Source organism: Saccopteryx leptura, chromosome 1 (genome assembly GCF_036850995.1).
Source record: "Saccopteryx leptura isolate mSacLep1 chromosome 1, mSacLep1_pri_phased_curated, whole genome shotgun sequence".
NCBI lineage: Eukaryota > Metazoa > Chordata > Mammalia > Chiroptera > Emballonuridae > Saccopteryx > Saccopteryx leptura.
Genome location: NC_089503.1, coordinates 98,206,896 through 98,221,947, shown reverse-complemented (window position 1 = coordinate 98,221,947; position 15,052 = coordinate 98,206,896). Strand labels below are relative to the sequence as shown.

At 51.8% G+C, this 15,052-nt stretch overlaps 1 protein-coding gene across 7 annotated transcripts; it reads left to right on the top strand.

The window, feature by feature from the left end:
- Nucleotides 1-315: 315 nt before the first annotated feature.
- Nucleotides 316-14,765, top strand: ABCG4 (ATP binding cassette subfamily G member 4). 7 transcript variants are annotated; one of them, XR_010749872.1, is made up of 16 exons: nt 317-658; nt 1,287-1,536; nt 6,962-7,079; nt 7,196-7,328; nt 7,436-7,513; nt 7,715-7,860; nt 9,380-9,503; nt 9,631-9,745; nt 9,942-10,084; nt 10,655-10,753; nt 10,959-11,127; nt 11,223-11,323; nt 12,389-12,547; nt 12,703-12,821; nt 12,973-14,056; nt 14,098-14,765. XR_010749872.1 is itself a non-coding variant. In XM_066371855.1 (15 exons), the coding sequence occupies exons 2-15, from the start codon at nt 1,299-1,301 to the stop codon at nt 12,982-12,984; spliced, it is 1,689 nt and encodes a 562-aa protein (XP_066227952.1). In that variant the 5' UTR covers nt 316-658; nt 1,287-1,298; the 3' UTR covers nt 12,985-13,114. The 7 variants fall into 7 exon arrangements, 6 of the variants coding, with proteins under 6 accessions (XP_066227952.1, XP_066227929.1, XP_066227945.1 ...); XM_066371855.1 differs by lacking the exon at nt 14,098-14,765 and having other exon boundaries at nt 316-658; nt 12,768-12,821; nt 12,973-13,114; XM_066371832.1 differs by having other exon boundaries at nt 12,973-14,765.
- Nucleotides 14,766-15,052: the final 287 nt, after the last annotated feature.

Genomic DNA, 15,052 nt, shown 5'->3' with positions numbered 1-15,052 from the left:
GGGGGGGGGTGGTGGAGGGGGGCGAGGTGCAGACTGACAGCTTCACAATCCTTTGAGAGCGCTGGAATCTGCAACCCAAACGGCTTTCCCACCATTATTACCACTATTGTCTAGTTTGTGATCCAGAGACCTGTCCATACTGAGTGACTTCAGCTCTCCTTTCCTCTCTGCCCACAAATCAGCCCTTCACCGCCAACCTTCCCAGTCATGGGTCTACAACTGCGTTCTGGCCCCCGCCGCCGGGGCTGCTCTCCTCCTCCTCGCCATCCTCGCCGCCGCGGGCTGCGGGCGGGGCGGGGCCCTTTGAGAACAGCAGTCAGACGGTCAGTAGTTTGGAGAAGAGCGCAATCGCCTGGTGGGCCCGAGAGGACAAGGTGCCGAGGACTAGGCGCCGAGGACCGGGCTCAGGGAGCCGGGGAGCGCCTCAACCGCCCCTCCCGACCTGTCATCTGTCCTCTGATCTGAAGCCCAGGCCCTCCCCTACCTTCTGCTCCGCCCCCGCCCCGCCCGGCCCGGGCTGCCGGGACCCGGAGCCGGGAGCCGGGAGCCGGGAGCCGGGACTCAGAGCCCGGACTCGAGTGCTGCATCCCGAGTCTTCATCCCCGGCCCTTGACAACGCGAAGCATCTCGGCCCGCACCGGCCCGGGGGCACCTCAAGGTGACTAGGCATGCGGGAGATGGGAGGGGTAAGCCCACCGTGAGGGGCTTAGTTGGCCGGGAGGTTTTGAGTCCCGGCGGTGCGCCTGTCTTTGCGGAGCGCCTGCGGCGCGCGGACCCAGGGTCGCAGGCGGGCCGGGCGGGCCAGGGCATTGCGCCCAAGGATGGGGAGAGGCCCAGAGCCTCCTCTTCCTCCGGTTTACCCTGCTTCATCCTGCATTCATGCTGCTACCCTGACCTCCTAGCGGTCAGCCTCCACCGGCCGCCCCTTCCCTCTCCCCGCCCCCCAGCCATCCAGTCCCCTGGGGCTGCTGGCCTATTGGGTAAGGAGATTAGCACGGCTGTCGGGAGGAGGGAGCGGCTGAGGGCTTTGCAGGGCCCGGCTGGGGCTAGGCTGGGGCTGGGGTTGCCCGAGACCAAAGAGAGGTCGGGACTGAGCGTTGCTGCGCCAGGTGTGGGGGGCAGGGAGAAGGCAGATGCTCTGGAGGTGGAAAGTGGGGTGCTCCCAGTAGCGTACCTGTCCTGAAAAGAAAGCGAGGAGTGGGGGCAGGGGCAGCCTTAAGAAACACGGAAGCTTTGAGCCAGGGTTCGAGGATCTGCCCCGAACTGAGCAGGCCCTCCTACTGCAGGCTGCCGGCGTGATGGCGGAGAAGACACTGGATGCCGTGGGCTGTGGACTAGGACCGGGGGCTGTGTCCATGGCCGTGGCGCTGGAGGACGGGGCGGAGCCCCCTGTGCTGTCTACGCACCTGAAGAAAGTGGAGAACCATATCACTGAAGCCCAGCGCTTCTCCCACCTGCCTAAGCGCTCAGCTGTGGACATTGAGTTCGTGGAGCTGTCCTATTCTGTGCGGGAGGGGCCCTGCTGGCGAAAACGCGGTAGGGAGCAGTCTGGTGGGGAGCTGTGGCCATCCCCTCCCCTCAGCGAGTTGCTTATTGGGGAGCATGAGGCCTGGGTGTCCTCTGTTCTGCAAATCCTGCACCAGTGGGCCCTGTGGGAACAGGCAACCACAGCCCCTCATAGTGCACATAGTTGAGGTGCCAGGGTCCAGGTTTCCTCCATATCTGTGAGCCCTCTGAGACACTGGGTTTAATTGGTTATTGAAGCTTTCCTCTTCTAAATTGACATTAAGACCTTCGGTCTTGGAGTTTTCTTTGTTTTTAGGTAGGATTCTTGCCTTTGAGGGCTGGCAATGAGAAAGTGTGTGTGAAGGTGTGTGTGGGGCTTTCAGGAGTTCTCAGTGTTTAGCAATTTTCTCGTATCTATAGAACACTGCTAATTTTTAAAGACTCATTCCTGTAACTTACCTCATTCTTGCCAAAGTCCTTCAAACAGGGAGGGTGAAGGTTTGGCAGGATAGATGACATCCCATGTTACTAATAAGGAAACTGAGGCCCAGAGAAGTTGAGTAACGTGACCATGTCACACATCTAATAAGCCGTAGAACCGGCATCAGAAACTAGGTTTCACAGCTCTCTGTGCATTTTCCTGTCAACATAAGAATGTCCAAACCTATAGGAAAAGAACCTATGAGTTTATTTAAATGGAAGACATACTCAGAAACAAGATCTCAACAGACTGAGAAAATGCTCCATGCTCTGGAGAATGGCAGTTTGACAGTTCTTTTCTTACATTCAGAATCAAAGGAGAAGTTAGGAAGGTTGCATGCAATCTATTGGTGGCAGATTAGGGAGATAGAAGAAAGTGGGAAATCTCTGGAATTTAACAGATAGAAATGGCAACAAGATAACAATGAGGAGTTTTAGCACAGGTCCTCCTGTCAGGGCAGTTACACATTCAGGGCCTGGAAAAAACGATTACTCTGGCTCAAGAACAATCAATGGACAGGGCCCACTTAGGCAAAGATCCACATTTGACTAAGGAAGCTACAGGCCTAGTATGTGACTACTCACCAAGACCTGGCCAGTTATCATCCTGCAAGGTTACTCTCAGTAAATGAGCTTGTCAGGTTTACTAAGTAGCCCCCTCTTTCATTCACAGTATTTTTCTCCCTCCTAAGTTTCCTGTTACAGCATTCCCATCTCCTCCTCTTTTCCCCCATTAGGGCATTTGGGTAGGGTCTGGGGCTCTGAGTTCCTTTGAACCCTGACCATACCCTGCATCTCCTGCCCTGGGCAGCTTGGGCTAGGACAGAGAAGACAGAATCTTTTTCAGAGCCTGGGTGTGGGTGAGGGGTGGAGCTGGGACATTGTTCTATGAGGTTAGGAAGTAGATCTAGGGTGCTTCCTAGCAGGGTTGAGCATGAGCTGTCTCTGCATTCCCCACCCTCATTCCAGTGAGCAACTGAGAGATCACAGGGCATGAGCCAATGGAAAGTGAGGCATCTAGTCTCCCTGCCCAGCGCCCTAACCCTAAGCAGCCTCTCTCAGCTCTGAGACCAACTCTGGGCAAAAGAGCTGTTATTTCCTTAGCTCTCACATACTCTCCCAGTTTTAAGGAGAAAGGAAGGTACAAAGGAAACGTGGTGAGATAGGCCAGCTCTCTGGATGCTTCAACCCACTCGCCACAAAACTGGCACCCTTTACCTCATCCTTCACTTCTTTGGATCTTGCCAGCCCCTTTCACTCCATGTCCATTCTGCTGACTCTTCTGTGCCTTGCCCCTTTCTCTGTCATTCTCTCTCTAATTTGCCCTTTCACTTGAATCACTCTCTCCTTCTCCAAAGGGAAGACATTAATTACAGGTAGGCAGACAGGAAAAAGAGCAAAGGATGTGAAGAAGAGGGAGGTTTCTGCTTTTTCGAGGTAAGGATTTGTCACCAGTCTCCCCTAATTATAAGTGACATTTCTTGTTTATCAAAGTGCTTTTAAATTAATTATTAATTATCTCACTTAATATTCACAATTAACCCTGTTATATACTTGATAGGAGATATTACTATCTTTAATTATTCAAAAAATATTTGTTTATTTAGTTGTTGATTTTTAGAGAAAGAGGAAGGGAGAAAGAGAAAGAAACACTGACTTGTTGTTCTACCTATCATGCTGTCCTTGGTTGATGCTTGTATGTGCCCTGACCAGGGATTGAACCCATAACCTCAACCTCGGCACGTTGGGATCATGCTCTAACCCAGGGGTCCCCAAACTTTTTACACAGGGGGCCAGTTCACTGTCCCTCAGACCGTTGGAGGGCCGCGACATACAGTGCTCCTCTCACTGACCACCAATGAAAGAGGTGCCAGAAGTGCGGTGGCGGGGGGGGGGGGGGTAGGATAAATGGCCTCAGGGGGCCGCATGCAGCCTGTGGGGCCAGGGCCTAGTTTGGGGACACCTGCTCTAACCAAATGAACTACCTGGCCAGGGTCACTGTCTTTATTTTATAGATGAGGAAACGGAGGCCTTGGAATATTAAGTGACTTAAAATTGCAAAGAGAATTATTGACTGAGGCAGGACTAGAACTTTGGTTCTCTCCTGTCTGAAAGCCTGGAAGGCCCCAGGAATCCAAAGATACAGGTTCCTAGCCACTTGTAAGTAGTGTGGCCTTGGGAAAGCTGCTTACCCTCTCTTGGCCTCACTTTTCTTATCTGTAAACAGGGATGATAAGAATACCTACTACATAGGCTTGTTGCTAAGCTCAGATATTATCTGTGAAAATGCTTTGTGAGAGGCAAGTATTAAGATTATTGTATTATGTATCAGTGTTCAATCTAGTGTTGGCTGTGATTAAATGAGGGGAAGGTTTAACATTGCCAGTTTCTTCCACTGCAAAAAAAAAAAAAAATCACTTCCCATGAGTGGCTCTGGGAGGCATATGCTGAAGTGCAGAAGAAGCCCATGTCTTTCTGACTGATAATGGCGATGACTGAGGCAGAGGGCTGGAACCCATGACTTCCCTTCTTCCAGTAAGCAACTTGCTGGTGACCTTGGGTGAATCACTGGATATCCTTGAACCCCAGTTGCTTCATGCATGATGCTACAACTGCAACTAAGGTTATGAACTTTGTAAGCTGTGAAACACCATCCAGGCAGTTGGTGTGGTCAGGACCCCACAGTGGGCAACAGCTGTCACCCTTCTGGCAGGACGTCCCAGAGGGAAAGCTGGGTGCTTTGAAGGGAGGGGGAAAGGTCACATCCCTCTACTGTCTCTGCTAAGGAGATAGAGTGCAGAGGACTTGGGCTCTGTGGGGGGTCAGAAGGTGTAGTGAGCAGAGTGCCTGGTAGGGGGTTGATGTTTTGGCTTCCCTGAAGCAGGTTTGCAAGCATAGCAGGCAGGGCTCACCTCCTTGGCTTCATCCTTCTTCTCCACCGCTTGTCTCAGCAGGTCACCCATGTAGTCTCTGCCCTCTGCACCCTGATTGTATTACATATATGTTTTTAATTAGGAGAGCTTTTCCACCCAAAGCCTGGAAAACCTCTGCCTTCCCTTTCCATTTTAGAATCCTGCTCATCCTTCAAGACTTAGTGGAAATACCACCTCTTCCATAAAGCCATTCCTGATTTTACCCTTGCCCCCCCACTTCCAATTCCATTGTCTGCATCCTCATTGTGCATTATTTATACTTTTGTTACAACCCGCATTTTGTCTTTCCTCAGATCCATAGATGTTTTTCATCTCTTTTACTTAGACTGTGACCTCGAGTGCAGGCTGTGTCTTCCTCATTTTTTTGTCCAGTGTTTGGTACAAAGCTTGGAACATAGTAGATATCAATAAATGTTTCTCGAATAGAGTTAATAAAATGTCACTTTTTTTTTTTTTTTGTATTTTTCTGAAGTTGGAAATGGGGAGGCAGTCAGACAGACTCCCGCATGCGCCTGACCGGATCCACCCAGCATGCCCACCAGGAGGCGATGCTCTGCCCATCTGGGAGTCACTCTGGGGCAACCAGAGCCATTTTAGTGCCTGAGGCAGAGGCCACAGAGCCATCCTCAGCGCCCGGGCCAACTTTGCTCCAATGGAGCCTTGGCTGCAGGAGAGGAAGAGAGAGACAGAGAGGAAGGAGAGGGGGAGGGGTGGAGAAGCAGATGGGCGCTTCTCCTGTGTGCCCTGGCCGGGAATCAAACCCGGGACTCCCGCACGCCAGGCTGACACTCTACCACTGAGCCAACCGGCCAGGGCCAAAATGTCACTTTTTAAATGCACTCTGTGTGCCAAGCACTGTCATATGTTTTACATGTGTTTTACATATGTCTCACTTAATCTTTATAACAACCCTATGAGATAGGTACTATCATCCTCATTTTGCAGATGAGTGACCTGGAGCTCAGAGAGGTTAAGCACTTGCCTGAGGTCACACAGCTGGTAAGTGTGGAGCCAGAATTTGAACCTAGATTCACCTGACTCCAAACCAGTGCATATGCTGCCTCCCAGTGAGTGAATGATCAGTGAGATTTTACTGGGCCACATTAGGGGCCACAGAGACAAAGATGGAGCAGACAGAGCACAAAGATTAAGACTTTTCCAGAATGAGGCTAAAGCTCTGAGAACACATACTCAGAACAAACACTACTGAGCATCTAGTTGCCAGACAGTCTGCTGAGGTTACAAAGATGAGTAAGACAAAGACCCTGCCCCCCAAGGAGCTTGCTGTTAAGAGGCTGGAAGGCCTGACCAGGTGGTGGCGCAGTGGATAGAGTGTCAGACTGGGATGCGGAGGACCCAGGTTCGAGACCCCGAGGTCACCAGCTTGAGCGTGGGCTCATCTGGTTTAAGCAAAACTCACCAGCTTGGACCCAGGGTCGCTGGCTCGAGCAAGGGGTTACTCAGTCTGCTGTAGCCCTATGGTCAAGGCACATATGAGAAGGCAATCAATGAGCAACTAAGGTGTCACAACGAAAAACTGATGATTGATGCTTCTCATCTCTCTCCGTTCCTGTCTGTCCCTATCTGTTCCTCTCTCTGACTCTCTCTGTCCTTGTAAAAAAAAAAAAAAAACAGGCTGGAAGAAGAGGGTAGGGACAGGCATAGCAAGTAACAGCTGGCTCAGTAGGAAAGTCCCTGGAGGGGGTAAGAGCATGACCACTGTGTTTATAGAAGAGGAACATGGTTTTCTCTAACCTTGACTCCCCTCCCCATGCTCATCCATGAGATATGGGGGTTTCCTAAAGCTTTCAGAAGAGTATGGTCACCTCTGGGACTTTGACATTAGTAGTGGTCATTTTTAGGGGGACATGATAAAAGGGTGTGGGTTATTTTGGGGGCTCTGACGGTTACTCCTCCATCCTAACCAATTCACATTGAGTAAAGACTGCCTATTTCATGAATAGCTATGGGTGCTCCTGAAAGTTCAGGATGCCTCTGTTCACTACAGCCCTCATCAAAAGTTCCTCCCTCCCTCATTACAGGTTATAAGACCCTCCTCAAGTGCTTATCAGGTAAATTCTGCCGCCGGGAGCTAATTGGCATCATGGGACCCTCAGGGGCTGGCAAGTCTACGTTTATGAACATCTTGGCAGGATACAGGTAAGGACAAGACCAAGGTGGAGTGTGGGCAGGACCCACGAAGAAGGATCCCTTAGAAAGTACCAAAAGTGTTCTGAAGTAGCCTTGACCTCCATCTCCAACTGATGTTCCTGCAGGGAGTCTGGAATGAAGGGGCAGATCCTGGTCAACAGGAGACCCCGAGAACTGAGGACGTTCCGCAAGATGTCCTGTTACATCATGCAGGATGACTTGCTGCTGCCACACCTCACAGTGTTGGAAGCTATGATGGTGAGTGCTGGGTGGCAGATCTCCTCCTCCCAGTCACCCTTTCTGTCTGCTGTCCCCACCCTTCTCATTGACTAAGGGGTAACACAGTGGTCTCCTCTCACATGTAGCTGACCCACCTATTCTCTGGGCCTCAGGTCTCTGCTAACCTGAAGCTGAGTGAGAAGCAAGAGGTGAAGAAGGAGCTGGTGAGTGGGCAAGGAATATGGGAGGAATGGGACAGCCGTCCTTTTTGGTGCTACTGAGGTCTGGGGCCTTGAGTTGGGGAGTGGGAGAGTGGTGCCCAAGGCTGGCACTCTGGACTTAAGGGCAATGCTTATTTACATTGGGTGGTACATAGGGAAGCAGAGACTGAAGCTGATCTGGAGTTGGGGACGGGGCTGGGGCAGGTGACGGAGATCCTGACAGCATTGGGCCTGATGTCCTGCTCCCACACGAGAACAGCTCTGCTCTCCAGTGGGCAGAGGAAGCGCCTGGCCATCGCCCTGGAGCTGGTCAACAACCCGCCTGTCATGTTCTTCGATGAGCCCACCAGGTAGTTCTCCCCCTCCTCTCCCACCAGGATGCCTGCTTCATCAGCCCTGAGCTAGGGCTGGAGGCTGCATCTGTTCCACTGCTGGAGACTAGAGCCTGTGTTGTCAGCCTCCTCAGGCTAAGGCTCACTCCTTCATCTCCATCTTTGTCGGTCCTATTGCCTTAGCAGTCCTATCCTTCACATGGGCAGAAATCCCGATGTCTTCCTTGACTGATGTCTGATGCCTCCTTCTCTCCCCAACAGCCAGTCACTAAGTCCTGCAGATTCTACCTCCCTTGTCATCTCTCAGATGCACCCTACCCCATCCCTAGTGCCAGTGCTAAGTTCAGGGCATCATCAACTCTTGCCTGAATTTCTGCAACGGACTCCTATTTCCGTGGCTCCAGTCTATCCCAGGCAGTCCCTCCTCCGAGCAGTACTCACTCCCATATTTGAAAACATGCAATGATGTTCATTTCATTTGCCCTCAGAATCAAGTCAGAGGACTTATAAGGTTCTTCTCTGAACCTGCTTCTCTGACCTCACATCTTGCTTCACAGTGGCTTGTATTTTATGCTCTAATAATATTTCTTATAATTTCTTATAATTCTTTAGTCAAGCCATGTGTTTCATGCCTCTAAGCTTTGCACATGCTGTGTCTTCTGCCTGGAATGCCCTTCACCACCATGCCTGCCCTTCCACTGTCACCTGGGTTAGCTCTTTTTATTTATTTATTTATTTATTTTAATTTTTTTTTTTTTTTTTTTTTACAGAGACATAGAGTGAGTCAGAGAGAGGGATAGACAGGGACAGACAGACAGGAACGGAGAGAGATGAGAAGCATCAATCATTAGTTTTTAATTGCATGTTGTAACACCTTAGTTGTTCATTGATTGCTTTCTCCTATGTGCCTTGACCATGAGCCTTCAGCAGACTGAGTAACCCCTTGCTGGAGCCAGCGACCTTGGGTTCAAGCTGATGGGCTTTTTTTTTTTTTTTGCTTAAACCAGATGAGCCCACGCTCAAGCTGGCGACCTCGGGGTCTCGAACCTGGGTCCTCTGCATCCCAGTCTGACGCTCTACCCACTGCGTCACTGCCTGGTCAGGCTGGGTTAGCTCTTTCTTCTTCCAGACTCACTTGGGAACCTTCTCTGAATACCCTGCAGCACCCTTGTACAGAAGAGCTGAATCCTCCTCTTCTCTTTCATTCCGTGTTTCTGTAGCACATTCCACATGATCTCAAATGATCTGTACACTTACCTCTCCCTCTAGATCTAGAGTCTATGTCTCACCCATTCACCATTGTAATCCCAGTGCTTGGCATTCAGTAGGTGCTCATTATATACTTAAACTAAACAGTACTCTGGACTTCCTGGTACCTCCAAATGCCTGAATCATAATGTGTATAGGATATAGAGGTGGTCATAGTGACCCCATCCTGCCAACTCCATCCCCTTCACAGTGGCTGCACCACCCCAAACATTCCCTTCTCTTCGCTCTGCCTACCTCACCCACCCCCTGATGGCCTTTCTCTGGACAGTGGTCTGGACAGCGCCTCCTGTTTTCAAGTGGTGTCCCTCATGAAGTCCCTGGCCCAGGGAGGCCGTACTGTCATCTGCACCATCCACCAGCCCAGTGCCAAACTCTTTGAGATGTTTGACAAGGTGAGTGTCTCCAGTCCTCAAAGATGACTGGCTTGAAATGGGGGAAAGAAGGGGATAAACGGAGGTGCTGGTGGGTCCTGCCTGGGTCACTGGTCTTGCTTTCTTCAGCCTTCTTTTTCCTCCTCAGCTCTATATCCTGAGCCAGGGTCAGTGCATCTTCAAAGGCATGGTCACCAATCTGATCCCCTATTTGAAGGGCCTTGGCTTGCACTGCCCCACCTACCACAACCCAGCTGACTTCAGTGAGTGGGGGCCTGTTGGTAGGGGTGGGATGTGAGAGGGAAGGGACAAAACTGGGGGCTTGAGTCATGTACTCAGGCTTCCTGGAGGCAGAGATCTCACTGTCATCTGCCTTCACCACACACCCAAGGAGGGGCTAGCTTGTTCTTGGGAGCCAAGGATAGATCTTAGCTGAGCACCCCCTTCTGTGTCCCCCAGTCATTGAGGTGGCCTCAGGTGAGTATGGAGACCTGAATCCCATGTTGTTCAGAGCTGTGCAGAATGGGCTGTGCACCATGACTGAGAAGAAGAGCAGCCCCGAGAAGAACGAGATCCCCACCCCTTGCCCCCATTGCCCTCCGGTGAGTAGGGGTGAAGAGGGCAGAGAGTGTAGAGTGGGGGGAGGGGAGAGGGGACCATAACAATGGCCCTGCCAAGGAGGTATGAACCGTTGGGTACTAGGGAGAACCTAGGACTTGGAATAGACCTACTATTAACAGCTGTGTGACTTTTGGCACCTTACTTAACCTCTTTGAGCTTCTGCTTTTTTGTTCACTTATTCCTTCGGTAAACTTAAAAAGTTGATTTTAGAGAGAGAGGAAGGAAGAGGGAGAGAGAGAGAAACATTGATTTATTGTTTCATTTATTCATGCATTCAATGTTTGGTTCCTGCATGTGCCCTGACCCAGGATCAAACTTGCAACCTTGACATATTAGAACAATGTTCGAACCAACTGAGCTACCCAGGAGAAGGGCTTGGGTTTTCCCACTGCCTGGGCTGGGTATTCAGGGGTGCATGCATAGGCTCACTTGATCCCATTATTTGGGCTAGGCAAGCAGGGGTGTGTGCATAGGCTCACTGATCCCATTCCCTGGGCTGAGTATGCAGCAGGTGTGTGCGTAGGCTCACTTATCCAATTTCCTCTCCCCAGGAGGTAGATCCCATTGAAAGCCATACCTTTGCCACCAGCACCCTCACACAGTTCTGCATCCTCTTCAAAAGGACCTTCTTGTCCATCCTCAGGGACACGGTGAGGCATCAAGCTGTGGGAGAGGAGGCTGGCATAGGCCTAGCCTTTTGGAGCATGGGATCCTAGCAGCGCCCCACACCACCACCTTGCAGTGCATCTATTGGTCTATGTGCCTGTGAGGGCATCTCCAAGTTCCTACTCCATGTGGCTGCCCATCCCTAGCCTGTGACTTATCCCCTCTCCTCATGATGACCTCGTCACACAGGTCCTGACCCACCTGCGGTTCGTGTCTCACATGGTGATTGGTGTGCTCATTGGTCTCCTCTACCTGCACATCGGTGATGATGCCAGCAAGGTCTTCAACAACACTGGCTGCCTCTTCTTTTCCATGCTATTCCTCATGTTCGCTGCCCTTATGCCAACTGTGCTTACCTGTGAGCTAAGCTGCCCTGGGCAGGGGCAGGGATGCTAAGGCATGGGTAGGGGCCGGGGTATTTGCCAGCTTTGCCTAATCTGCCTGTGTCCTCAGTCCCCTTAGAGATGGCAGTCTTCATGAGGGAGCATCTGAACTACTGGTACAGCCTCAAAGCATATTATCTGGCCAAGACGATGGCTGATGTGCCCTTTCAGGTGAGCCTCTTCCTCCCAGCTGCCCACTGCTTTCCTCCTTTCTTGCTCCTTCCATCCTTGCTTGCTTGCCTCCTTACCTTATCACCTGTCATCTGTTCTTCTACTTCTACTCACTCAGAAAACAGGTGGTGAGTTCCTACCATGTGTAAGGCTCTGAGCCAGGCAGAGACACAGCAATGAACAAGAAAGCTATAGTCTTGACCTTGTGGAACTAATTTTCTAGTGGGAACAACTGATGACAAACAGAAAACGATAAAAATAATAGCCCTACAAATAACTCTCTAAATCTTATTTGAAGCAGTAGAGAACAGTGTAGGCTCTGGAGCCTCATGCTACCTGTTAGCTGTGAGACATTGGGCAAGTCACCAAATGTCTCTTTGCTTCAGTGACCCCATCTATAAAATGGAATGATGATAGTGTCTACCTGGGGAATGGTTGTGAGAATTAAATGAGTTCATACATGTAAAGTAATTAGAATGGTGCTTGGCACACACTAAAGTGCCCACTAGATTTGGGTGGTTGTCATTGCCACCTCCACCCTGTTTCAAGCACTGGGGCCACCCATTCCATATGGCACCTTTGTGCAAATTAGAAAAAGGCGCCCCTCCCTCAGAATGGATGCTGCACTGTGCCAGGGTGCATGGCTTAGTGAGAGAGCACAACTGGATCTCAGCCTCCGGCTGCCTCTTGGTCAGATGTCCATGTGCGGGAACAACCTGTATGACTACATGTAGTAGGTTTGGTCCTTGCCCTCCTGGAGCTGATAACTCATAGGGAGACAAAACTCATATGTAGAGCTAATTAATTAACAATATAAGGAATAAGCTGGTCCAGTTGGGAAGGACTTTAGGAGCTCAGAGGATGGAGAAGTCACAGTGCCTGAACTGATCAGAATGGGCCTAATGGAAGAGGTGAGACATGTGACCTGGGGGGCAGCATGAACAAGAATGTGGAGGTGGGATCAGACCTGGTCATTCAAAGAAAGCTCTGGCCTGGGTGACATGGAGGGTTGGGCTGCCGTGCCCCTGGCTCGCAGCACTCTACCCAGCCTGTGCCACTCCCCAGGTGGTGTGCCCCGTGATGTACTGCAGCATCGTGTACTGGATGACGGGGCAGCCTGCGGAGACCAGCCGCTTCTTGCTCTTCTCAGCCCTGGCCACTGCCACAGCCTTGGTGGCCCAGTCTTTGGGGCTGCTCATTGGAGCAGCCTCCAACTCCCTACAGGTGGGAAGGCTGGTGTTTGAGGACCCCTGAGAGGGGAGAAAGCAGCAGCTGGCATAAGGAGTGGGATAGATCTGTGGGAAACCTTGAGCCTGCCCCAGTCCTGGGTCTGTCCTGGTCAGTGCTGTGATGGCTCAGTCCCCTTCCCTCCCCTCCAGGTGGCCACGTTTGTGGGCCCGGTTACCGCCATCCCTGTCCTCTTGTTCTCCGGTTTCTTTGTCAGCTTCAAGACCATCCCTCCTTACCTGCAGTGGAGCTCCTACCTCTCCTACGTCAGGTCAGTGTGGCTTCCCTGACCACCTGCCCCTGCTCCTTCCTGCAGGAGGCCATGCCCCAGCATGAGAGAGTTGCATCTGGGCTCTGGCAGTTTGCCCAGGGAACAGTGACCCTCTACTCTGTATCCTGCTCTGGTGCTCCTGACTGCCTAGGTATGGCTTTGAGGGTGTGATGCTGACTATCTACGGCATGGAGCGAGGAGACCTGACCTGCACAGAGGGGCCCTGCCCTTTCCAGGAGCCACAGAGTATACTCCGAGCACTGGATGTGGAGGACGCCAAGCTCTACCTGGACTTCCTGGTCTTGGGCATCTTCTTCTTGGCCCTGCGGCTGATGGCATACCTTGTGCTTCGGTACCGGGTCAAGTCGGAGAGATAGAGCCTTGCCTTGGCCTGTGCTCCAGCCCCTGCAGCAGGAGGCCCTCAGCTCCAGCCCTTTGGGACTGTTTTAACCTTGTAGACTTGGGCACTGGGTGCTAGTGCAGCCACCCTCCCCTCTATCAGCTTCTCCACAGGTTGTCTGTCTGTACTCCCAGCCTTGGCCCTTGGAGAGGGGGCTGCAGCCCTCCACGCTGTGCCGAGGAGTCTTCCCAAGTTGATGTGGTTTGTAGCTTCCTTCCTTCTCTTTCCAACACCTGCATGCAAAGGCCACTGGGAGGATTCCACCCTCCTTCCTGCCCTTGGCACCTTTCTCTGTTGTCTGCCTGGGATCCTCAGGCTCTCCAGACCCCCACTTGCAACTGACCAAAGTGGCCCCTCTGGGGTTCCCAACCACACAAGTGTTTGTAAATTGAATTGTTATAAGGTTGAGGCTCCAGGGCTGGGCCCTGATGGGGTCCCTGGAAGTCCCACTTGGACCTTGCAATGGAGAGGGAAGGACTCCGGAAGTCTCTTCCTCCTCTTTACCTTCTTCCCCATTCCTCAGACCCTGGCTGATTTGAACAATTTGCTGGGACAGAAGCTGGGTTTTCTGTCTGGGTCATCCTCCCAATCCTGGGGATTTGAGCAACCTGGGGCCATGGGATGCCCCTTCCCCCTCCCCATCACCTTTGGTGAGGGTAGGGCCTTGTGGCACCTCTGCAATATTATCTCGGTTTCTCCCATTTGCCACTGGAATTGGAGAATGCACTTTATTCTGGGGGGAGGGGTAAGGGGTAAGTGGGAGAAGACCCAAGCCTCCTTTGTCACTGCTCCTGCCATATGGCCCTGTGACGGCCCCTCCCCTGCAGAGTTACAGGCACATGGCCCTGTGACAGCCCCTCCCCTGCAGAGCTACAGGCACATACATGCGAACAGGCAATCAGCCCTACACACCCTTGCTGTGCCTGCTGGCTCGGGGAGGAGTGATGGTGACATGATGATGGTGGGTGCTATGGGAAAGACAGTGCCAACCTCCTCCTGGGTGTCCTGCTTTGACTGTAAGAATGAGGCTGGTACTGTCCAAGGCATCTTCCAAATCTGTAGATGTCTACTCCCAGTCTTCCATCCCAAGCCAAGGGTGGCACAGGGTATTAGCCCCTTGAACTTTAGGACCTAACACAAGCACAAGCATGGGCATAAGTTGGCCTTGGCCACTGCCACCCCATGGCCCTTCTTTTGTGTGTCAAGCTGGCATTCTTACACCACCCCTTTCCCAGCCATTTGCTGCTTATTCCACCTTCGGTACATGTCTCTCCACCCCCTTCCATCAACCAAAGTGGTTCCTGCACATGCCCTGGGCACCAGGGTGACGGATACACCTGGAGCATGTCTGGATTTCCTGATAGATCCAAGCTCATTCTACTTCTGATTTTCCCCGCCCCTAGGGTTCTTTTCCCTCTTTATTACTGATCATACAGCTCTCTACCCTCTACCTTCCCTCAGCCTGCCATAGATTCTCCCCATCACACAGAGATGCCAGTTGTATTTGTGGGAGTTCACCCATTATTAATAAAACCTATATTTATACAGTATCAAGTGTGTAAATGTGTATGGGTCTGGAATTTGGTACCCTGGGCTGGGAAGGTCTCTTCAAAGCACTTGGCAATACACCTGTGAGCTTTAGGGAGCCTGTGGCAAGGTAGGGTAAGTTTTAGGTATACGTCAAGCTAGTGAATGGGCATTTTTTTTTTTGTATTTTTCTGAAGTTGGAAACGGGGAGGCAGTCAGACAAACTCCCACATGCGCCCGACCGGGATCCACCGGCATGCCCACCAGGGGGCGACGCTCTGCCCATCTGGGGCATCGCTCTGCT

Coding starts and splice junctions, on each gene's coding strand:
- ABCG4 (XM_066371832.1), top strand. CDS start 1,299: ATGGCGGAGAAGACACTGGATGCCGTGGGCTGTGGACTAGGACCGGGG. Junction 7,080..7,195: donor AACATCTTGGCAGGATACAG/GTAAGGACAAGA, acceptor ATGTTCCTGCAG/GGAGTCTGGAATGAAGGGGC. Junction 7,329..7,435: donor CAGTGTTGGAAGCTATGATG/GTGAGTGCTGGG, acceptor TCTCACATGTAG/CTGACCCACCTATTCTCTGG.